The sequence below is a fragment of the Hibiscus syriacus genome, unplaced genomic scaffold, assembly GCF_006381635.1.
Source record: "Hibiscus syriacus cultivar Baekdansim isolate YM2019G1 unplaced genomic scaffold, ASM638163v2 tig00110621_pilon, whole genome shotgun sequence".
Classification (NCBI taxonomy): domain Eukaryota; kingdom Viridiplantae; phylum Streptophyta; class Magnoliopsida; order Malvales; family Malvaceae; genus Hibiscus; species Hibiscus syriacus.
The window spans coordinates 2924587-2950551 of record NW_024062802.1 but is presented as its reverse complement, the minus strand read 5'-3'; the positions used below and the strand labels follow the sequence as shown (position 1 = coordinate 2950551).

Genomic DNA, 25965 nt, shown 5'->3' with positions numbered 1-25965 from the left:
GCATAAAATCTTCCTCCTTTTATTTCCTTTTTTACAATATTTATCTTTCCGAAAATTTTAACTATATTTTTTAAAAATAAAAAAAAATTACACGTTACGTTAAAAAACGAGGAAAAAAAAAGAAGAGAAACACTATATTTCTCTTTCCTTTTCCGTTCTCTATCTCCCATTTATCCGTTTCGGAGTTCTCCAACTACCGCCGTATCCGAGCAGTTCGAAAGCTCTGCAACCTCCGCTGCCTTCCCCACAGGTATAATCGAAACAACGCCGTTTTGTTTACGAATTGAAAAAAAGGTAATTGAAATGCTAGATATCTAACATTAGAAGGGAAGAGAAAATCAATTTTGTACTTATCTGTTAAAATTGACTTTCGAGAATCGTTCTTTCATTGCTTTTGTTTATCTACAGGACGGATTGGTGACGGAAATGTGTTTCCTTTTCTTATTTTGATTATTTTTTTGTTCAATTTTTCAGTTTTCGATTTTTAGCTGCTCGGCTTCCTGAGCTAGGTAGGTTTAGGGTTTTTTCTTTTTGCAAATTCATTTATGTTTATTTGATGCTATATGTGTTCGTATTTTTTAAAAGGTGTTTGCTTGCTGAGAAAAGGAATAGAGGTAATAAATAAGACTTGATTAAGAATAGGAAAATGAACTAAATATAATATTGAATTATAAGGTGTTTTTTTGGGTTGTGTTGGTAACTGATACGTGCAAGAAATTAGGTTTCCGCTTAGTTTGCATGTAATTGAAGTTGTTTTTATGTAAAATAACCGTTAGATAGGGTGAAATATAGCTCTGTTATCTTGTTATTTCCCAGAACCTTGGCAGATGAAAATTTTGGCTGCCATGTGGTAGTTCGGTATTCTTATAATCGCCGAGTGACCTAGCTTTTCCTCTTGGTACCATAAGTTGAATTATCTCATTTTAAAAGCCAATTAAATTAAATTAAATTATGTTCTTAAAATGGCAATAGAGGTGGAATGGTTGTAAAATGAGAAATAATATTCTGAAGTGATTGAATTCAGAATTTTTGGAGGTAGGGTTAAATAAGGACTAATTCAGGAATGGTGGTAATTCAGAAAAGGTAGTTTTATAGGGAGTACAATTGGATAAATTGGATGTAACACAAACACTTGTGTAAGATTTATTATTCATTTGCAACAAAGACAAATGGAATATGGGGTAAGTTACTGAGAGGATACATGTTAACTTCGGTATAACGGTTCCGTTCATCTCTTCTTCTTCTTTTTTTCACGAGCACATCAACAGGGGGGCTATAGCTGCATAACATCGAATGTTTAATTGATAACTTTAGTTTACCATAGGAGTGCTTAACAATAGGTGTGAGGCTTATCTTTAATAGAAATTTTTATGTTGATTTCCTATGAGGGAATCATCGTGCCATGACTCCTGCTTGTGTTGCTGCACTGAAAATATTTGTATGCTTAATGTGGAATGTTTGGTTCTTTAAAGCAAATTCAGTAGAAGGAAACCATTTTTTTCTGGTGAGAGAAAGGTTGAGATAATCCTGGTTAATTTTTTAAATGTTTAACTATTTAACTATTTTCCCCTGTAATGTCAAATATTTTACTTCTGCTGCTTGCTTTGACTCTAATGCTAGTGGTTCCAGTGATAAGAACCTTGATAATGTTGAGATCCTTGTTTTGTTTTGACAGTCCAATATATTATCCAGTCTGATCGGCTTTAACAGTGTACGTGAATGCTAACTCAGACATATATAAGAAATATAATTGACAGTCAGTTTATTTAGGTTCTGGGAGCACCTTTCAAATATTTAGTGCAGGAGCTTGGTCATATATCTCTTGCAACATGTTATGTATTTAACTACTTAACTGCAGAAAACTGTCTACATTTTGATACAATTGTTTATTTATGCAGTTATTCTGCTTAAGCTAAAATATCTGTTTGTGACTGCCGCATATTTCCATATTTTTTTTAGTTGAACAGCTTCATGATCCATATTTAAGTACTTCTTGATATATATTTCCGAAATCAATGTTCGTGCAAGTGGACAAATTTACGTTGATAATAGCGCGCTGGGAAACTTGTTACCAATTTGAGTCTCTGTCACTTAAGAAGTGCAAAGCTGTCGTTTGATCTACTGTCTCCAAGCCTTTGAGCATCAGAGAAGCAGGGTGCACAACTTCTACTACAACAAGCTATACAGAAAGACCTTTCTTGGTGTGCGAAATATACTTTGAAATGACAGAAGTGGATATGACAGTCATCAAACCAGAGGTACGATTTTTATTGAGTCCACTTAAGTAATAGACTATCTATTTTCCTGGTGATGCCTTTTTTCTGTTCACTTATTTTACGTTTTAGGTTAATAATTATTATAGAGTTCAAAAGAAGAAGAATTTCTATCGAATTCTTCTGGATTCTGTTATGGGTATAAAAGGTATATTGTTCAAGGTTATATTTATTCACATAGCAACTAAATATCCTAGTTAACTAGGAAAGATTTAGCTCTGGTTTGATATTGACCTAAATATTATGCTGTGAACAAAGTTGTTTAGTTGTATTTTTAGCAAAATTGCGTGTAACTTGATTTGTTTTTAATCTGCATAGTGCGAGTTACGGTAGATGGACACCCCATTGGAATAATTTCCTGATGTGGGTGTGGATGACAACTATTTTCTGTATTTGGTTATTGGGCTTTAAATGGTTTGAGTGTGCTTGGTTTTGTTCTTGAGTGTATCTTTAAGTTTTAATTCTGAAGCATCGGGGATTTGTTCTCAGATGATGAAGTCATACATTTGGCTTCAAACTGCTGATGGCTCAATCCAACAAGTGGAACAGGATGTTGCAATGTTTTGTCCTATGATATATCATGAAGTGATACAAAAGGGCATGGGATCGTCCAAGAATTATGCTATATCTCTTCCTCAGCGAGTCAACCCTGCCATGCTAAGCCTAATTCTTGATTATTGCCGGTTTCATCAAGTGCTTGGTCACTCTAATAAGGTAGGTCAAAAATGTTTCTCAATTAGCATTTACCTCTTATATTTGGTGTTATCATCTTGCTTTCTTAAAATAGATGTTTTTTCTTTCTGGATTGGCATAAATGGAGCCAATTTTTAACTTTCATTAGGTATAGACGGTTTCTTTTTTAATTAATTTCTTTTGCTACTGTGTTTTGGGTCAAGAAAATGTATTATGTGTTTCTAGGGTACACAATTTAAGCTAGCAAACCGAGACTGAACTTCCTCTCCCCTTCATTTGTATGTTTGCTTTTTCTATTTGAAGGAGCGGAAATCTTTTGACGAAAAGTTTATCCGAATGGACACAAAGAGGCTGTGTGAGTTGACATCTGCTGCTGATAGCCTTCAATTAAAGCCTCTAGTCGATCTTACTAGTCGTGCTCTTGCAAGAATTATTGAGGGAAAAAGCCCCGAGGTGATACGTGAGATATTTCATTTGCCGGATGATCTTACTGAGGTGTGTCTGGTATTAGTTGAAACTTCTTTGTTTATCATGTTTGTTATCTTCATCCTTATTTGTATTTTTAAGACTTACACTGTTGGTTTAGGAAGAAAAGTTGGAGCCTTTGAAAAACACAACTGATGACCCACGCATTCGACTGTTGAATAGATTGTATGCAAAAAAGAGGAAGGAACTAAAAGAGAGGCAGAAACTAAAAGTGACTATCTCTTTCTTGTTTTTGGTTTTACTCTCTGATTATTTCCTAGTATTCCTACCCTCTGCAATTTTACTCCTTAGTAGAGCATTTTTCTGGTTGAGATGAACTTGCTTTGTCAATTAACATCATAAGGCATCACTATGCAACTCCCTGCTTAAAATGCATGTAAATAAGTGAAGACTTCTGTGTCTTAGAATGCTGAGGTTGAAGAAGAGCGTGTCGATGATCGTTCAGTTGATGACCTTTTATCATTTATTAATGGAGACAATGGAGGTATGCTTAAATCTTGTTCTGATATATTTTGTTTGAATATATTTACTTTTCTATCCCAAAGATTATAGTTCTGTAAAACCTTCTCTGTTTCATGAGTATTTTATTTATTTATTATTATTGCTTATATTGGCAGAATAGTTTGATAGATACCTTTGGGTTTTACTGATTAGATACCTTAGCTTTTCTCCTAGAAAGAATAACATAGTACTATAGTTTAGTTTTGTTCTGGTTGCATCTCATGTAGTCATGTGTCAATCTCGATCTCTATGCCCAAATGTCATTTATTTCTCTGATGTCATTTGGGATTTGAGAGCTGAAAAGTCGATCATAGAGCCTGAATTGGACAAAAGAGCAAATTCTTTTACGTTCCTTTATCAGAAACCAGTTTGATGATCTATAAATTGTGAAGGCATGGAAAGAACATGACCTTTCTTTGAAGATGTTACAGGGTGGCCTGTTTTACAGGATTGTAGAGAACTTTTTAGTGAACAGGATAATAAAATGATTAATGTGCTTATTTGCTTCCTTCAATTATCATTGTTGAGCATCTTTGTTTAGGAAAAATTTTCCGACAAGCTAAAACTGAAATTTCAAGATTTTACACTCAATTATTGATATCAATTAACTGATAGAATGTCTAGAGAACTAATTATACTTGTTTGTTTGATATTTGGCATCTGTGCCGGCACATATGTTTTATATACTGGAATTATAACCATTTAAAATTGTTCTGCTTTCATGGATACCATAGGCTTTGCCTCTTAGTCTTCTTTTCTTAGTCTTCTTTTTCTAATTCTTTCTGAAGGCCTCATGGGAGGTAAGGGAATTCTGTTTTGCAGATTCTAAAGGGATTAAATCTTCAAAGAGTAAAAAGAAGAACCGAAGAAGGAGAGATCAGCAGAAGAGCACATCTACCAATGAAACCGTTAAAAATCATAATAAGGTGTGAACCTCATCGATTATGGCTTCTTTTATCTTTCTTGGAATACTGGTAGATTACTAAAGCCCCTCTTCCGTTCCAGGAGCTAAATGGTCTTAACTCAGTGTGCTGTAGTGCCGAAGTTGGTCAGAAAAGTTGGGCCGGTGTTGGTGCTACCTCGAACTTACATGACGTTGAAGATGATATTTTTGCCAGTAAGAATGAGCTTGATGATGGTGATATTGATGACGGGATTGATCCAGCACTGAAAGAAAAATTAGACAGGTAAAGATGGATTTTGCCTTGTAAATCTTCCTCTTCCTCTTTGGCCTTTGCTCCCCCTTCCTCCTCTGGAACATCAAAGCAATGGTCATGTAACCCTGGAGTTTTGCTTTAAGATTTGATGTTTTAATCTTTTTCAATTGTCTGGTTATAGACAATCCATGATTTTGTGGTTTTGGGACTTTATATATATACATATTGATATATATGATCACCTGGGTGTTTTATTTTGCATATTTGGGAGGCAAAATAAGGGTTAAGGATATTTTGGTGTCATTTCTTTCTCAGTCTCTCTTCCTTTCCGTTTGCTCTCCATTTTCTATTGATCTTTTACAGACAAGTGTCCCACAGGATTAGCTGCCTAATAAACATTGTAGTAAGTGGATTTAATAGACACGATGGCATGACCTTATTCATTTCTCAATGATACACGTAATTCCCTTTATGTATCTAGAGGGGAGTGCTGCTGCATCTCTATAGCAGTAGACATAGTCTGATATTGTATTTATTCAGTAATCGGGACTATTTTGGAAATATTAAATAATATGAAACCATTGCTCAATTTGAAATCTATGTACTTATCCATATTACTTTTAGTTATTGTTCATATGAACTTAGGAAAAGTTGTATGCTTACTGTAGTAACAATGTCAGTATCTTATACTTGCTTTACAATAATGTTAAAAGAAATTTGTATATATAACCTGAATGATTTTCTTTTAATCTTTTGTTTAGGGAGGTGGAAGACTTTGCCCGTAGATTGAATTCAGATTGGCCCGAAAGAATGCAAGAAATTCTATCTTTTGGTCATGAAAGGAAACCAGGGCATTTTTCTCTTAATGGAAATGGTTCACTAAGGAGATACACAAGTACGATGCTATCCTTTTTCTATTATATTTTTGTAATGTTTCCTATGAAAATAAGTATTTGAACTTGTATCTGTAATTTTATTTGCTTTTACATCATGCCAGTCCTTGCGAAATTAACTAATTGAACTTGTATGTAGACATGTTTGCATTGTCACCTATTCCCCTGATGTTGAGTAAATGAGTTTTCTTGGCTGTGATGGTTTGGTTTGGAAGTTAAAACCAAACTGCGTGTTTTCATTCGCTTCCAACTAAAGTCTTGTTTGATCAAACTAGTAAACAGCTAACAGTAAATTATTTGTGTATTGATATCCAGATTCTGAGCAAAGATGAGTGGACATTTCCTCCGTTTGGCTTGCAGCATGAATAGATTTTGATAAGAGGCTTTTTCAGGTGGTTGAAAGACGACGCCTACAAGGGTTGGGATCCCTGGCATTGTGGATCCTTTGTAAGTTTCTAATTTTTATTTCTTTTTAAATTTAGTTTCTTTGTTGGGCTTAGTCAGTATGCAATTTTGATTGTGAGGGTAACCTCTTTGTCATAATAGAAAGAACCGATTGATAAACTTTTTTACCCCTTTAGGTTGTAGAGAATAGAGATGGGAGGGATTTGAACTCGACTAGTTATGACTGATTCGATTCGATTGAGTTAATTTTTCTATAAAAAAAATGGGTTTTGGTTGGATATTGTAAGTTCAGCTCAGGTTCGGATTTATGATAAAAAAATATTTGACTTGATCCAATTCAAAAAATAATCTAATTATATATTATATATTATTATTCTTCAATTAAATCGTTATTTTATCGAATAAAATTAAGAATTATATATATTTGTGTTGAGTTACATTGTGTCGAATCAAATCAGTTTTATCTCAAAAGATAGATTGGTGAAGTCATCCTAAATCTCGATCAGATCGAATTTTGGGTTAAGGGTATATTTTTATCAAGTCGACCAGAAATCCGAACAATGTCTATCTCTGGACTGGAGAAGCATGTTATATTTGCAGTATAGCTATTACAAGTTTACAACACGTTTAGAAATTAAACAGTAACAGACTAGTTTTAAGCTAGTTCACAGCTAATTCTCTATTTAAAAAAGTATAAAACTAACAAATATAAATAATATAAAAATCCATTCATATATATTTAATATTTATGTGCATATAATATTTATACAAGCAACGACATGGAAGTTCCAACTTACAAAGATACATTTTCCTTTTTTGCTTGGCAACTAAGAAGGATACTAAGACTAAAGAAAGTAGAAACATGCGGCATGGATCATGGGGAAAGGGACACTAATCAGATATGTACCTGGAACAAGAAACAGCAGCAGCCCATCAAGCGCACAAATTACTAAGGATCAACACTTATACAACGTTCAGTTACGCTGCTGCTGCTGCTGCCGCCACTCCAAGATTGCTGAACGAAGCGCATAGTTAGGGTTGAGAGTGTGATGAGCGAGCCGATTGCCGATCACAGGAGAGGTATTGTGACCTCTATCCAGCCATCTCCGCAGGTCTCGTAATTCGTAAGTGTATCCATCAGCTGCCACATATGGTTCTGCCATCACCTCCTGCAAACATAAGCAAAACAATCATACGTGTAGACTCTTGAGACATGTTCTCGTTTATATGTAGCGTGACAAAGTAGCTGATTAGCCCCGGTGACTGATAGATGCGACATTCGAAATGGCGTAAGCTAACCTGTGAAATGGGGCAAATGAAGTAATGAGGAGGCTGATTATGCTCATCAGACCCTGCATGGAATGTTGTTAAGGGTCCAATATCATTTCTGATCAGCTCAAGCATCTTGTAAACTTCTGAAGGAAGGTCCGGTCGACGGCTTGGGTTAGGATCACAGCATCTCAACGCACAACGAGCCAACTGCGCAGCTTGTACATAAGGCCAACCTCCAGCAGAAGGATCCAATAAATCATCAAGATATTGTCCATTTACTGCATATTGTACTTCCTCTGCTAAAAGCAAGGGTGGTTTCCCAGTAATCAACTGTAGTAATATAAGGCCAAATGGGTATATATCAGAACTTGGAGTCAATGTTCTTGTGGAGCAAAACTGAGGATCCAGGTAAGGAAATCTGCGGCTTATATCAGTCATATCACTTGAATTCTCGAGAGAAGAAAGTGCATTGCAGACTCCAAAGTCACTAAGTTTGCAGCCAAAGTTGGTATCAAGGAGTATATTCCCGGGTTTTAAGTTTCCATGAACTAACCTGTGAGGCTTACTGGAATGTAGGAAGATAAGAGCAGCACATATCTCAGTAGCAATATGTATCCGAGTTTGCCATGACAATGGGGGAGTATTATCCTTGCGGCTCAAACGATCTTCAAGGCTTCCATTAGGAAGATATTCATAGATCAAAGCCCATATTTCCGGGCATACGCCAATTAGTGTGACCAGGTTTGGATGCCTCAACTTACTCAAAATATCAACCTGAAAAAAATATATATTAACTTATAAGTTTCAGTCATCTTAGGATTGAAAAATCATGCTTGCCTTTAAAATTTTGAAATCAAGGTCACTAAAAGCGATAATTCAGATGAAACTAGCTTACCTCCTGCTGAAATTCCAAGGGCCCTTGTAAGCTATTTTGATGGAGCACTTTTATAGCCACTTCGGTGTGACGAAGATTACATTTATAAATGCTCCCATATGCTCCTTCTGCAATCTTAAAGGAAGGGTCAAAATCCTCAGTTGCATCATGAATTTCTGCAACAGAAAACTCAGAGAAGAATTCCTGCATATGCACACTAGAAGTGTCTTCCTGTTTCGTAGAATGATCTTCAATTTGCTTGCAAGCATTTTCTAGCTTTATCTGCAACTCATCTCGTTCTCTCTGGCAGACTTTTAACTGCTCTACTGCTGCTGAAACCTTAGCTTCCGATACTTTAACACAATTGCGTGCTTCATCTCTCTGTTGCTTGATCTGTTCAAGATCCTTGTTCTGTTTTCGAAGTGTTGCTTCGGTTTCCTTCCAGCGTCTCAACTTTCCAACGTATGAGCTTTTCATTTCAGTTACCTACAAGTCGATAATGGCTATAATTATAGAGTTGTGGGATCAGAGAAAGTAGTTTTAAAACCTATCGGTTGGATTGCTAAAGACAACATGAAAACACCAAACCTGGGCCAGAAACCGGGTATTTGGAACTTCGAGCCAAAACTTGATACGGTTGATATCCGTCGAAATAGACAGAATAAGCATTAACATGAAATGTTTACTTAATTTTATCCATTGTTCCCTACAAGAACTAGTAGAAACATGTTTTAAATCAGTAGAAACATGTTTCATTACAACAATCAACTATATTTCTACAGGTTTGAGGCAAATATATATACACAAATTGAGAGGAAAGGAGAGTATAATCAAGAAAGGGAGCATTACTTGACGTACTACAGCTTTAAGAGCATCCTTATCAGCTTTCATACGCCTATCCAACTCGTCGAATGCCTCTTGATTTGATTTTTCAGCAATCAATAGGGTTTGTTCAAGTTCATCAAAGAGTTTATCATCACCGCTTCCTTCCTGTGAAAATTCATAAACCATAAAAAATAATTAGCAGATGGTTTAATCTGATCACATGCTTAATGCTTGATGTATATATTTGGTCCATTGATGTAAGCTTTTCAACTAATCAATAACTTTGCCTAAGTAGAGCAGTACATGGAACTCAAGCCAGTCCGGACTATCCCCTGGTGTCTCAGACGCAGATAGATCCGAATTGCTAGTCACTTTGCATGAGCATGTCGAATAACTTGAACTTGAAGAAAGGTCATTCAGGTGTGATTTTCCGGTTTCAACGTGTGACCTACAGCAAGTTGTAGTTACATAGGTATGCGGAAACTTCAGAACAGAATAAAACAACACTATTACCGATCAGCGAACCTTGTATGGACGAGTTGTCCGGCACAAATAAACCAAATTTTGCAGGAAGGTGGAGCATGTAGCTCCACATATTGAGCTTTCTCAGACTTTAGATCAGTCATTCCCCTGCAATGTTAAGGCAAATTTGGGCATTACCATAGTTGTAAAACAACAATAGATTTCAGAAATAATAATCAAAGTTGAACAAGTTATTTTGTACTCCGAAAAATGCTTGTTAGCTGCAGCTCCCATGACAAGTTTTTGATCTTGTAATCACGGATTAGCTCAACAATCCCCTTTGCAACATCATCCGTCTCGATATTTAGCTTTGTCGCTTGCACCTACACGGAAACACATAAACAAAGGCTAACAACATTAGTGGCAAAATGGCTTTCTGCAACTTTTTAAACAATTTCCTTGAAGGAAAAAAGAAGAAATATTACACTTTTTTGACCACATATAAGAAGGTAATCGTCCATGATATTCCTGTCTAAAATTTTCTTCCCATATTCCTGTGGTTGAAGCCTGCTCGCCATAAAACTCGTATGACCTAAAACACCAAAAAAAAAAGGAGGGAAAATCAAAATTTGGACATATTTCAAAGAAGTAAAGACACCCAATTGGAACTTACTCAAGTTGATGAAACTGGCAGACTGACGAACATGAAGAATGCAGATTTTTGTGGGGGGAAGATTGTTCAACGCCCATAACAGGGTGTGCTTGCTTTCTTCTACTGTTTTCCCCACTGCAACATATATTGTTTCAGCACTATCAGTCTTCTGATCCATTGCTAATTTTCTCCACTTACTTGCCCCTAAACTGATCACTTGTTTTCAAGTTAAAAGGCAGGTTCTCATATTTGCTACTGGGAAGAAACTTTCATGGGAAGTTGATGAAAGTCAATCCAATGTATTATTATTAAAGATACTGTCCATGTTGGAAAAGAAAAAGGACCAAAATCTTTGCCTTAGGACTTAAGTGGTTTCTGCTTGGGGTCCACACGTTATTCCCCTGCTTGTTGCTACATTGTTTGTTTTGTCTTCTATTTTCAGCTTCTTCGAGATTTGTAGGAAGCTACGGAGCATTTACGAAGAAGAAAATTCAGCTTTGAAAATGGAAAACAAAAAAAGAAGAACGTTTTACATATGATGCTTAATGCTAATCTAGTTTTAAAATAATGATCAAGCTGTTGTCAAATAGATTTACAATATGATAAAATGTAATTGAGAATGTTTATATATGCAATGCTTCCACAACTAGTAAATACTCAAGATTCTTGTTCCCAGTGGCAGTATAATTCTAAATTTTTCAAGTTTTTGAAAACTGGAGTGGAGTTTTTGCTTAAATAAACGATATTCTCCGGTCAGAATTTATATTTGATTTTCTTTTCATGACTTGGCTCCTCAGAAAGAAGTGCTTTGTTTCAGAATTGAGACAGTAGAACGATAATTTCACCCACTGCCTCTCGATGTTGATGTTTATGGGCCTCATATGGAACCGGAAAAGCCCAGCTCTTAGCCAGCTTATAATTATTGATGATATAATGTTAAAATATTATGTTGAAAGTGATGATATGACACATATTATTTGTTAAAAATGATAGCGTGACAATTTCATATTAATGATAAACGTAAATCATTAATTAAATAAAGTTTTCCATCTAACTCGAAGTTTTTTTATCCTAAAATGAAATTTTGAGACTTAAAGTACTATAAAAAATAGTCAAAGTAATTATTTAATCAAGCGTTAAAAGTATTTTTTTAATATTTTATTATTATTAAATTAAGAGAAAATAACCACAGTGACCGAAAATTCTTATAATATACGATTTTGACCAATTTTTTTTCGATTTGCCAAAATGACCAACAAAATAGCAATGCGATCTCTAAATCGCAACGCGATCTCCAATATCGCAAATCAATTTCCAGATTCGCAACGCGATTTTGACTATCGCTTTGCGATTTCCAAATTCGCGTTGCGATTTTAGAAAATCGCAATGCGAATATGTAAATCGCAACGCGATTATGACTATCGCAACACGATTCTGACTATCGCAACACGATAATACATAATCGCAACGCAATTCTGACTATCGCAACGCGATTCTGACTGTCGCAACGCTGAATTTCAAATTCGCAACAGGTTTTAGTTTCGCAACACAAATGTTTTGGGTATATAACTACGCATCAACAACAACTCATAACCTAAATCCCTAAATCGCAACTCATTCCATATCCATCTATTACTCTCTCCGGCAACATCCGTTCCTATATCCAACGACATCTTTCCCATCCGGCAACAGGTTTTAGTTTCGCATCTCGTTTGTTTAGTAAATTAATTTACAATAATGAAATCATCTAATGTTGATCATGTTTAGATAGATTTGTGTTTTGGAGGGTCATGGGAGAATGTTCATGGTGTTTTACAATATATGTCTTTACACATGAATCTTAAACTAAAACTGTCATTAAAAAAGTTAACTTATGAAACTCTAATGTTACGTGTTGTAAATAAATTGAATTTAGAGCCTTAAGTGGATTTAGGTTATCTTATCAGAGAAAATGTAAAGTTTATTTGTTAACCGACAATGAAGATGTTGAACGATTCATTGCTTACATTAGTGTTTCGCAAGAAAATGATACATTGTATGTTGTTGAACCTAGAAGTAGTGAAGTTGGGTCAGTAGCGGGTAGTAATCAACTAAGTTTTTAACCCCAGTTTATGGTGCTCAAAATTTAATGGTTCCACCACAATTTCATCACCAAGCAAATTTTGTTTCACCACATTTCCAATACCAGACACAATCTCAAAACCCACAACCTTTCCCTAATCCAAATCCCAATCAACTTTCAGCACCAAATTCCGATTTTCGTATTGACCAGTTAGACGATGATGAGCCAACAGAAAAAATTATGAGTACTAGTCAGTATTCGAAATTTGATCTTGGTCAATACCCGGACTTTGATCTTGGTCAATACTCGAATTTTGATGATGTTTCATAAGAAGAAACAGATTTTGATGATGTTTCATAAGAAGAAACAGACCATGCGTGTAATGATTTTGATATTGGTTAATACCCAAATTTTGATGATGAAACAGCCGCTGCCGAGGAAGATGTTGATGATAATGAGGAGGAAGTTACGACTGTGAATGAATATGTTGAACATCCATTCTATAATTCATATAACCCTGAAGAAGAAAAAGAAGAAAAAGAAATCCCCGAAGAAAAGTCCCCGAAGAAAATTCCACGGGAGTATAACTGGAATATGTCAGAATTACTTCAGATATCGGAAGAAGAGTTGGTAAAAATAGCAGTTGATTATTACACAAAAATTATTCGTATCAAGAAAGATGATTGTTTTGATACAAAGGAAGACTTGAAGATAGCTTTGTATACGAAATGTGTGAAAGATGGCTATCAATTAAAAGTTAACAAATCAAGCAAAGATCGTTTCGAAACAATGTGTATGATTGACAAAAACTGTACGTGGCGTATGATTGCAAAGAGGATAAAATATTGCGAGATGTTTCAAGTTAGGACTTTTATTGATAAACATACATGTTCAAGAACCCAAGTTTTTCCTCACCATAGACAGGCAAACAAAAAGGTGTTGGGCGATTTTCTGGCTGAGTTAATGTTTTTGAATGGCAGGGTATATCGGGGACATGAAATTATGACTGACATGAATGCTCGGTTCAAGATTAGTATCTCATATTCTCAAGCTTGGAGAGCCAAGTGTTATGCCTTGGAATTGTTGAGGGGGTCGCCAGAAGCATCGTTTGCCCAACTGTCGGCTTATTGTCACAATTTAAAGCTAAAAAATCCTGGGTCGGTAACTCATATCAAAACAGATAGAGATGGACGCTTTGAGTTGCTGTTTATCACCATTGGTGTTACGGTTAGTAAATCAATATAATTTTGTTGACTCATTTTTGTTAGTTACATGCATTTCACATTTAAATGATTATATTTCTTGTGTATATGATTTTGTAGATTCGTTCGTTTATTACTTGCATGCGTCCAGTTATTATAGTTGACGTAGTACATTTAAAAGGTCGATACCTTGGAGTAAACTTATTAGCAGTAGCCATGGATGCTAACAATGGGATACTGCCAATAGCTTACGGGGTTGGCAAATCTAAAACCTCTGATTCATGGACATGGTTTATGGGGCATCTTAGGGATAGCATAGGTCCTATTAGCAATCTGACAATCATATCTGATAGGGCAAACTCAATTGACAATGCTGTTAGAAGGTGTTTCCCATATGCTTTTCATGGACTTTGTGGTGTTCATTTGTATAGAAATCTAAAATCAAGGTCTGCTGATATAAAAAATCACGAATGGACATACTGGAATACTGTAAAAGCTTATCGGGAAGTGGATTTTAATAAGCATATAAATTGTTTAAAATGTGTTTTGCCTCAGTGTGCTCAAACACTAGAAGATGTCGGGTTTGAAAGATGGTCAAGAGTACATCAATTTGGAGCAATATATGGTTTCATGACGTCTAATAGTGCATAATCAATCAACGCTTTAAGTCGTCATTCCCGAAAATTACCCATTACTATGTTAATGGAGTTTTTTCGAGCCTATATTCAACAGTGGTACTACAAGAAAAGAAACCATGCAGGTATTATTTCTTTAAATTCGTAACTTATCATATATTTTACTAAGTATTATTTATTTAAATTTACAGGAACATTGGAACATCGTGTTACACCATGGACTGAAAAAAAGATAACGAAACATGTTGTGAAGTCAACATCATGGAGAGTTGAACCATGTTCAAACACTTTGTTTGAAGAACTGGATAATAACTTAAATGGGCTTGTCGATCTAAATGCAAAGACGTGTAGTTATATGAAATGGCAAATATTTGGTTATCCGTGTGGCCATGTTATAAAAGTTGCTCTTCATCTAAACCAAGATGATTCAAGCGCATACGCTATGGATTGCTACACTACAGAAGTATATCGACATACTTATGCCGAGATTATATACCTTATTCCACATCCTTCTGAGTGGGACATACCAGATGACTTACAAACAGTTTTGCCACCAACCATTGACAGAATGCTACCTGACAGACCAAAAAGTCACGATCGTATACCGTCTAAAGGTGAAGAGAAGAAGAGATCGATATGTAGTCGGTGCAAGGAAAGTGGTCATACAAGGTTGACATGTGGATCACCAGTGCCATCACAATCATCTTTTCCTCTACCAAAATATGGATCCTCATCAAAATCCAAAGCTCATATGGTGTCAAGAAAAAGGCAATCAAAATCTCAATCACAACCGGCTTTAGGACTATTAACTTAGGTGATTTTTAAATGCAAACTAAACTTTTAACATTTTCAGTTAGGCATGTATTAGTAACTTGAGTTTGAACATTGCTATGATATGTTCAGTTGTTATCATTTATTACACATTCATTTGAATATCACAACGTGAATTTGACTATTATGTGTATTTTATTTGTAAACTTTTAACATTTTCAGTTAGGCATGTATTAGTAACTTGAGTTTGAACATTGCTATGATCTGTTCAGTTGTTATCACTTATTACACATTCACTTGAATATCGCAACGCGAATTTGACTATTATGTGTATTTTATTTGTAAACTTTTAACATTTTCAGTTAGCCATGTATTAGTAACTTGAGTTTAAACATTGCTATGATATGTTCAGTTGTTATCACTTATTACACATTCATTTGAATATCGCAACGCGAATTTGACTATCGCACTATCGCGAATATTTGACTATCGCATTGCTATAAATTTGATTATCGCAACGTGAATTTGATTATCGCAACGCGAATTTGACTATCGCAACGAGAATTTGACTATCGCAACGAAAATCGCAAGCGTTTGACTATCGCAACGCGAATTGACGTTGCGATTTTGGCTTTCGCATTGTGATTTTGAGTTTAGCGTTGCGAAAGTGTACCTTCAACATGTCTTTGCCTTCAATATGATGCAGATTGAAATCAACAAATCAACTTTTACATTTCAATCAATTAAATAAGCACAAATAAGAATTATTTACATTAAACAAATCAACTTTTACAAATCAATTAAACAAACACAAATAAGAATTATTTACACATCAATTAAACAAATCAACTTTTACAAATCAATTAAACAAGCACAAATAAGAATTATTTACACATCAATTAAACAAATCAACTTTTACAAATCAATTAAACAAGCAAAACATACTAATAATTCTTATTTTCCTCATCAATTAAACAAATCAGACTTTTATGAATCAATTAAACAATCAAAAAAGTATACCCCAGACAGTTGTTTATGCACCCATACATCAATTTCACGCAGCTCACTTCAGGATTAACCTGCAGAAACCAAACATTTGCTCAAACAACACTTTCTACACATCTAAAACCAACAAACATCAAATTATTATTGAATTCTAGGTACTTAACAACACTTGTATTTGACTTACAAATTGTTTATGGACACTTTGATAACGCGGATGCAGATAGGCAACATCTCGCATATATCGCTCTAGCCATAAAATGCCGAAACCACAAGCCTACTACACCTCTATCTCTATCGGTGGGAGGGATACTGTGCACTTCCTGTCGTCAAACGCTCCAAGCACATGCATACGAGAGGACCACAATCCCCTCTGGCTTCCTGCGTTTGTAGTGGTGCGGTCTCGTCTTTGATAACTGTAACATTGAACTTCTTTGGCTTCTTGTTTCCAGAATAAGTCCAAATAATCGCATCCAAGAATTTAGCCAAATGAGAGCTCCATCCCTTAATAATATCTCTCAAATCAGACAATGATATGTAATTTATCATGCTGTCATATACTATTGTCTTCAGGGATGGGAGCTGAAGCTCGACGAGAAGCCAATGAGTACGTTCCAAAACAGGGATAAACACATACAATCATAAGTAATAATTCAAATTGTGCACTTATTTATGAACACCTTTAAAATATTTAAAAAATAAATACTAACATTATCGACCTCCCACCATGCAGGATAAAGTTTAGCTTGTCCATTAGCCAACACATATGATTCCTGTCGTTGATTCTTCAAGTGAACTACGTGAAAAGACGTCGGCATAATTGTATATCGCATATTTTTTTTTTTTTCCTCAATTTCCTTACTATTAGAAGACATGACACCCATGCATCATATGTTGTTTTACAAAAAAAAGACATATATTAGTGAATTACATAAATTTAAAAAAAATTAATCAAAATGAAATATAAGAAAAAATATAAGACTTACCTCCCATCGAAATAGCCTTTGTCTTCAACCCTTAATAACACACTCCACCAAGGCCGATCAATCAACAAATGCATATCATCGTTGAGTTTGTATATGTTAGCGTAACACCCCTGGCTCCGCTCATGTAGATAAAAATCAACTGCGGTCTTAGCCCAAAGGGTATTATCCATTGTTTCCGATAGTTGTCTCCTCTCCACTTCATTTGCCGGAATGGTATTGGCCGGTAACTCATACGAAAGCCAACAGTCATCCATCATGTCTGGCACGTGAGGGGGTTTCTCAATAATTCGACATATTACGCCGTATGAATCGGGCTCTTGAATGGTGGGAGGGACCTCTTCAACGATGACAAAGGCCTCTTGAACGGTGGGATGAGACTCTTGAGGGATGATAGGGGCCTCTTGAACGATAGGAGAGACCTCTTGAACGATGACAGGTGAGTCGGGCTTCTTCTTACGGAGTCTTCACACTATTGGGGTGAACAAAGACGTAATGGCACGTGCACGCCGTCTGATGCGTGAACCCGTCGTGTAAGAAAAACCCGACGTAAAGCATCCACCTTATCGGGCCACTAAAAATAATTAATACATAAATCAGTAAATAAACAGACATGATATTAAATAGTGAAAACAAAGACAAATATGTTTCAAACATGCACGGTATTCACCCAAGTCATTATTCTATCAGAGTTCACAAAATGCATCAGATAACATTCCGGAAGTAAGCACTTATATATATAAACATTTAAAAGGACAACATATAGGTTTAGTGCATGTTCAAGGACAACGTAAAGAGTAGTAGTTTATTCTTGAAACTTAAATTTGCAACATTGTTAAGTTAGTATTTGTCTTTGTTTTGTCTTTTGGTTGAAGTAATGAAATCAATTCAAGTTTCAATTTGCAGAAGAATAATAGTTTCTGAAACTTAAAGTCGCAACACGAAACTTAAATCGCAACGCGAAAATGACTATCGCAACGCGAATTTGACTATCGCAACGGGATAATCGCAATGCAAAATAAAAATCGCAACGCGAAACCAAAATCGCAACGCGAAACTAAATTCGCGTTGCGATTTTCATTTTTGCATTGCGATTTTCACGTTGCGATTTTTATTTCGCATTGCGATTATTCCGTTGCGATAGTCAAATTTGCGTTGCGATAGTCATTTTCGCGTTGTGATAGTCATTTTCGCGTTACGATTTAAGTTTCGTGTTGCGATTTTAAGTTTCAGAAACTATTTTTCTTCTGCAAATTGAAACTTGAATGGATTGCATTGCTTCAACCAAAAGACAAAACAAGACAATACTAACTTCACAGGGTTATTTTAGAACTGTTTAGCAGTATTGGCAACAACCGAATGAATTTACTAAGCAATCTAAGTGAAATGATTAATCTAAGTGAAATTATGAGTAAATCAAGTTAAATATGAAAAATCTTAAACTTACCTCGTTGTGTAGAGTATGAACCTCATTCGGCAACGATGCTACCATCTCACGTAGAGTCGCTACCTCACCACGTAAGTAGATACCATGGCATCTTTACGGTCGCCTATCATGAGGTGATGGTGGAAAAGAGGCTCGATGATGTGACGGAATAGGTGATGGCTCTCGTTGTAGAGGTATATAGTGTGGTCGATCAGGTGATGGCTCTCGAAGTGGAGGCTACTCATCATCCGTACCATAAAAAAAACGCTTACTAGCTTGCCACCAATCAGTGGCAAGCTCAGCCTCCGTGGGTGTCAGCCTCTGTAATGGAGTGTTGGCCTCCTAACAATATAAAAACTCAAACAAAGTTAAACGTGTACTAGTAATAATTTGTTTATATATGGTAGTATTTGTGTTAACTTACATCATTTATTGTCGTATACCGTAGTAACTCTTCCCAAATCAACAACCGTCGTTTCTCTTCCAGGAAATAGCTCTAGGAATATCATTTGAAGTTTTAATGCATATGTCTGCATGTCGGGAAAAGCCTCAAATATAGTAAACGTGTACTAGTAATAATTTGTTTATATATGGTAGTATTTGTGTTAACTTACATCATTTATTGTCGTATACCGTAGTAACTCCCAAATCAACAACCGTCGTTTCTCTTCCAGGAAATAGCTCTAGGAATATCATTTGAAGTTTTAATGATATGTCTGCATGTCGGGAAAAGCCTCAAATATCCAAATCTACAAAAACATATAATACACAAACATTAGTAATTGTTAAATAATTAATTATAATTTGGAAACATTATATAGAATTCTTACCTTAAAGGCCCAAATAAAGCCTGACAAAGTGTATTTGGAACCATCGCCACACAAACTTTTACGGTCATCAAAGGCAGACGATAACTTATTCCAGGTAGCTTTCCATATATACGAACCCCACGGAAACAGGTTCCATGCATTTAGGTCCTCTACCAATAATATTAGGTCCTTAGGAATAGGTTGTCTGGCCTCTCTGCCTAAAAAGCCGGCATGCAAAAGTACTAAAAGGCATACTCGAACAACATCGACGTCATCCATCCGAGTAAAACCATCTTTCTTATTCAATAATCTCGTCAAGTCGTCGACGTGTAAATTCGACTTCTCCATTGACAGCTCAGGAAAAACCCGGGATAACCATGGGGGGGTAATGACTAGTGTATCGACCTACATTATCGTGTCCGAAGCGTAGACCAGTGATTAAGCAAAACTCCTCCCTCCCAAAACACGTATACGCCGGTGGAAAATGAAACCATATCTCTTCATTACCACGTTTTATACTCTCGGGTAGATCGCTAGTCATGGTCTGAAGCCACAAAGGGTTCAACATAGTATCTCCACTCGGATGTTGTACTTTCAGCCATGGCCCGAAGCAAGTATCCTCAAACAATTTTCTTTGTACAGGTGAAAGCTTCGACGCAATTGTAGTGACTAGACTTATTTTATTCCTTAAGGTCAATTGAGCCGAACAAAAGTTATACAAAAACAAATAACATACCAAGTTAGATTAAAAACTACACTATGAAGATATACCAAAAACAATAATAAACATAAAGAGTAGTAGTAGTTTATTCTTCAAACTTAAATTTGCAACACAATGAATTTCGTATTTGTCTTTGTTTTTTGGTTGAAGTAATGCAATTCATTCAAGTTTCAATTTGCAGAAGAATAATAATAGTTTCTGAAACTTAAAATCGCAACACGAAAATGACTATCGCAACGCGAATTTGACTATCGCAACGAGATAATCGCAACACGAAATGAAAATCGCAACACGAAAATGACTATCGCAACGCGAATTTGACTATCGTTGCGATTTTCATTTCGCGTTGCGATCCTCGGTTTTAAATAGTCATTGTCTAAAATTGAAACTTGAATGAATTGCATTATTTCAACCAAAAGACAAAACAAAGACAAATACTAACTTTACAGGGTTAAAGACTAAACAGTTTAGCAGTATTGGCAGCAATCTAATGAATTTAATAAGCAATCTAAGTGAAATGGTTAATCTATTATTGAAATTATCAGTAAACTTATTATCAATTTCAATATGAAAAACCTAATAATAATGCAAAAATTTCAAAATAAAAATAATTAAAAAAACTAACTATCGGTGATTGATTTGGTTGATTTTCCATTTCTGATCGTGAATGATTGTGAGGGTGGCTCTGAGAGATGGAGATAGACGGATTTCGCGGGAGATGGGGATGGATTTCGTCGGAGATGGGGACGGATGTCGTCGTAGAGAGTGAGAATGGAGATGGGACTGAGTTGTGATTTAGGGTTTTAGGTTAAGAGTTACGATTACGGGATGTATTAATATTCGTGTTTGGAATTTGAAAATAAAATACGCGTTGCGATACTAATGGCGCTTTGAAAATCACATTACGATTTTGTATTATCGCAACGCGATAGTCAGATCGCATTGTGATAGTCAAAATCGCGTTGCGATTATGTATTATCGCGTTGCGATAGTCAGAATCGCATTGCGATTTACATATTCGCATTGCGATAGTCAAAATCGCGTTGCGAATTTGGAAACTGATTTGCGATACTGGAGATCGCGTTGCGATTTAGAGATCGCATTGCGATTTTGTTGGTCATTTTGGAAAATCGAAAAAAAAGTTGGTCAAAATCCTATATTATAAGGAATTTTCGGTCACTGAAATTATTTTCTCTTAAATTAAATGTGTATGAACGTGTATATCCTGTATTATAAATTATAACATAAATTGTATTTGATTTTTATATCTCAAAGCACAGTGAGTCAACTGCTCAGCTTGTTCATATGTCCAGACCCCAATTGAAGGATCCAATAAATATTTAAAAGGCAAGGGTGGTTTCCCAATAATCAATTGTAGTAATCAATGTTACCACTCAGGATGTGTTTGGTTCACGGAATGTAAGATTAACAGTGGGAATGTAAGATTACCTGGGAATAGGATTATTGGGAATGTTGTATTTTGTGTTTGGTTGGTTTAGCAGGAATGTAAGATTACCGTGTTTGATTAAATGAATAAAAGATTATTGGAATGTATATTTAACCAAATTGTACTTATTATATATTTATTTTTTTAACAAGTTTGAAAATATTTACATATTTTATTTTAAAAAAATTAAATTCATAATATATATATATATATATTACAAAATTGAAAATATAAAAAGGTTTAATGAAAGAGTAAAATTTTATTTTAACTCTTGAACTTCATATAAAATTTTATATATAGATTGTTTTTTGTAAATCTAAATAGTTTAAAGATAAATTTGTAATTTAACATTCGTAAAATTTTTATGATTCAATGATAGAAGAAGAATATTTTTGAAAAAAAAATTTAGGGCATTTTAGTCCAAAACGTCAGAAATCTAACAATACCTAAGGCAAGATGGGTAATGACATTCCCGGTAATATACCACAAAAAATCTACTATTAATAATAAAACATTACCGGAAATGATATTACCGGCCAACCAAACATGAGAATGTGAATTTCATTCCCATGGGAATCTCATATTCCTTAAACCAGACATCCCCTCAATGATATAAAATGGGGCAATATGAGACTATATAGTTCAAATTATGATCATCGGCACAGGGGGACGGATCGAAAAGTGCAAGTAGAGATAATCATTTTCTTAAAAAAATTTAAAAATTATATATTTTATATATTTTTTATTGATAATATATTTTTGTCTTTTATAAATATATAAATCTATTCCCTCTTAAAATTTTTAAAAATCGTCTCTTAATATAAAATATTGTGTCCATTTCAGTTAACTTTAAGGTTTCTTTTCTTTTCTTTTTTTAAGCCTTCACTGTGGCTCGGTTACTAATTTTGGACAACAACTCGATCAATCGAATAAGTTTAAAAAAATATTTGATGTATTATTTTTAAATCAAAATCAATATTTGGATAAAGTCTCCTAACAACGATAACTCTAAATATTGAACTTAATTTAAATGCGGAAGAGAAAATTAATTACCACTTCTTCCAACTATTTGGTTATTGATGTATTATCCTTCACGAAAATGCAATTTGCTAATTTACTCGGTTACGCCGATAGTGATGAAATGTTGGACAGGAGAGCGGAGGACATGACATATGCAACAGAGGCACCACCTGTTCGGCTCAAATGCTCTTTATCATTAACTCTCTAATTATTGACAAATATCCAATTAGATGACGGAAATTTAAGGGTTTAGGGTTATAAATGCATATAAAAATAGGGTAAACATACATAAACGGTCCCTCGATTATAGAGTATTATTTTATTAAATCATCAGATTATTAAAAATGACAAAATAGTCTTTCAACTATAGGACTTGGCTTTGTTGAGTCTCCCGACTATTAAATGTTATAAAACAATCACACGACTATTCATATGTTCAAACGCGTCATTTTTTCATTAAAAATCTGACGTTTGAGCTGAGCATTAACCTGCTGATCGAGATGTGTTAAAATCAATCACAAAATCTCAAACAACTATCTTATCTCGGTTAACATTCCAATTTTCAGCCTAAACGACCAATAATTTTTTACCAAAAAAAAAAAGTGTTCGGAACATATGAATGGTTAGGTGATCATTTTATAACTTTTAATAATCGAGAGACTCAACAAAACAACATTATATAATCAAAAGATCATTCTATAACTTTTAATAGTAAAGAGACTCACAAAACAATGCCCTAAAACTAGGGGAATATTTGTATACTTTAGCCGGAAAAAAACAACGGAGTGAGTCTTATAGATATTATATATTTTTTGTTTCGGAATCGTATGTTGTAGCTGTCCAGCACATATAAATTATTATAACATCAAAATAAAAACCTCTTCCAAAGCAAAAGAGAAGTTTGGCTGTTAAGAGTTTTAAATAAATTACAAAAAGTTGGATGCAAAGGCAACTACACTGCCATCAATCAATATACATGATTTTCTTATGAAATGCAGATATGAATAAAGGGGTTCATATTATTATAATATGATCATGCAATTATATATATATAAAGGGGTTCATATTATTATAATATGATCATGCAATTATATATATATATATATATACAGATTATGTAAAATTTAAATTAAATAATTTTATTTATTCTAATGATATTTATTTTATTTAGGATTTAAAATTTAAAAAATTATGATTTAAAATTAGAGTTTAGTATTTGTAGTTTGTGATTTAGGGTTACGGGGCTAACATTAAAACAAATAAGATTCTAAATTTTATATAGCATTTGTATTGAATAATTTTTGATATATACGAGTAATCTTCTCATACACAAACTATGTAAACTAAAATTTATAAAGCTTTTAAACTATGCTCATAAAACAAACGAGTAATATCGACACCGACCATCCTGCAATATATAAAAGAATTGACTAAGAGAAACTGGACAGTAACATTCACTCAAAGCCGACGAGATGCGAATAGAGTAGTTGATGTATTGGCAAGAATGGTGAAAAAATGATTTTTAGGGAGCAACTTTCCTCGAGCCTACAGGACTGGCAATCCTAAAGTTATAAGACGACATTAGGAATATAAGACAACATTGTTTAAGTTAGTCTAGTTTTACTCTCCTTTATTTACCAATTTTTTTATTTATAAAATACTATATGTTTTAATATAAAATCTAAAACCCTAAACTTTAAAGCTTAGACTCTAAATTCTAAATTTAAATCTTACACTATAATAAGACGTAGCATATTAAAATAGATAAATTTATATAAATTCTCTTATATATAATGATTTTTATGTATGTAAGATAAGATTTACTTATATAATATAAAATTCATTAGTTTTATAGAATTAATTGTATCATATGTCTTTAAAATATGATATTCATTTAAAATTAGTTCCTATATTTTTAAATTATATAATTTAATCTTTAAACTATGACTATCATTCTAAATTAATCCTCAAACTTTTGAACATTTTAGTTCCATCCCTAAACTATGACCTTCATTCTAGACTAGTCCTCAAACTTTTTAAACATTTCAATTTCATCCCAAACTACATGTATATACTAATCACATCCCTTGTTAATAAAACTATTAGGCCAAGTTATATTATTATATGTTTTAAACAAACAAAATTTAGGTTAAACCGTGGTCAAAACCAATTATATATTTGGATTAATTTGAGGATAAAATTATAATATTCAAAATTTTGGGGATCAATTTAGATGAAGGTCATAATTTGAAGGATAGAATTAGAATATTCAAAAGTTTAATGACTAATTTAAAATACAAGTCATAATTTACTATGAAATTAAAATAGTTAAATTTGATGCAATTAACTTAACGTTATATGAAGATATAATCATTACATATGTAAATGGGCAAGGGACCAAGATTTTAGAACAAATAGCATGTGTCTCCTTTTTTTTTTATAAACAAAAAATTTGTAAAATTAGTAAAATTTTTATGTTTAATTAAAATTCTTTTTAAATATTTTAAAATTTATCATTAAGTTTTACATTTTTTTAAAATAAATAAACTTTTAAATTATTTTACTAAAATCCATCTATGATCCCAATCCTATATATAGATATAAAGTAGTCACTCTGTCTCTAGAGCCGTCTTATCTTCTCAGTGCCCACCACTGTGTTTTCTTTTTAATTTTAGCCTGTCCATGTCCATGAACAAAGTGAATGTGTAATGCACGACAATTTAATTTAGGGTTAAGAAAAAATATTTTTGAAATTGTTAATATCTTTTTAATATTTTTAATAAAATGTTATTTAAAATATTATTTTTATACTAAAAAATGTTAATATTGGCTTCTACTTAAAATATTTAATATTTCCGGTAAAGTATTATCTAAAATATTATTTTTTATACCGAAAATGTTAATATTGACTGCTACTTAAAATATTATTTTTTAATAAAAAATTAGGTAGCGAAACTAACATTTCCGATAAAAAAATAATATTTATGTAACGTTTTACAAAAAATATTAAAAAATATTAATATTTTTGACAAGATATTTATTTAATTGTATATTAAAATTATCGTAAGATAGAACTACCATGAAGCTAAAATCTAATTAATTAAAGGAATAAGTGGAATCTGAAAAATTGTCTTCAAACAAAACAAAGTTTCGTGAGATTATCCAAGTCCAGAACAATGACAAATCTTGATTGCATTCAGCTTATACGAGTTCCATCATTTTGTTGTAGTGGTTTTGGAAGTCGTAGTGCGAAAATAACGACTTTCATAAAATATAATAATTAATTGAAATTCTTCACGTAAACATGACAGTTTTATAAATTTTGTCTAATTCATATTACGAGTTTTATTTTTAATATATTTTATAAAGTTCATCACGTTAGCATAACAAGTTT

At 33.7% G+C, this 25965-nt stretch overlaps 1 protein-coding gene and 1 pseudogene across 3 annotated transcripts; one reads left to right on the top strand and one right to left on the bottom strand.

The window, feature by feature from the left end:
• Window positions 1-113: 113 nt before the first annotated feature.
• On the top strand, window positions 114-7354 carry LOC120136210 (SKP1-like protein 21). Of its 3 annotated transcripts, XR_005517318.1 has the most exons (11): window positions 114-250; window positions 1968-2258; window positions 2763-2987; window positions 3270-3461; window positions 3553-3663; window positions 3858-3936; window positions 4776-4879; window positions 4959-5140; window positions 5872-6005; window positions 6319-6450; window positions 7244-7354. XR_005517318.1 is itself a non-coding variant. In XM_039152315.1 (10 exons), the coding sequence occupies exons 2-10, from the start codon at window positions 2223-2225 to the stop codon at window positions 6333-6335; spliced, it is 1080 nt and encodes a 359-aa protein (XP_039008246.1). In that variant the 5' UTR covers window positions 114-250; window positions 1968-2222; the 3' UTR covers window positions 6336-6566. The 3 variants fall into 3 exon arrangements, 2 of the variants coding, with proteins under 2 accessions (XP_039008246.1, XP_039008247.1); XM_039152315.1 differs by lacking the exon at window positions 7244-7354 and having other exon boundaries at window positions 6319-6566; XM_039152316.1 differs by lacking the exon at window positions 7244-7354 and having other exon boundaries at window positions 129-250; window positions 1960-2258; window positions 6319-6566.
• Window positions 7275-10700, bottom strand: LOC120136206 (annotated as a pseudogene).
• Between the last annotated feature and the right edge of the window lie 15265 nt (window positions 10701-25965).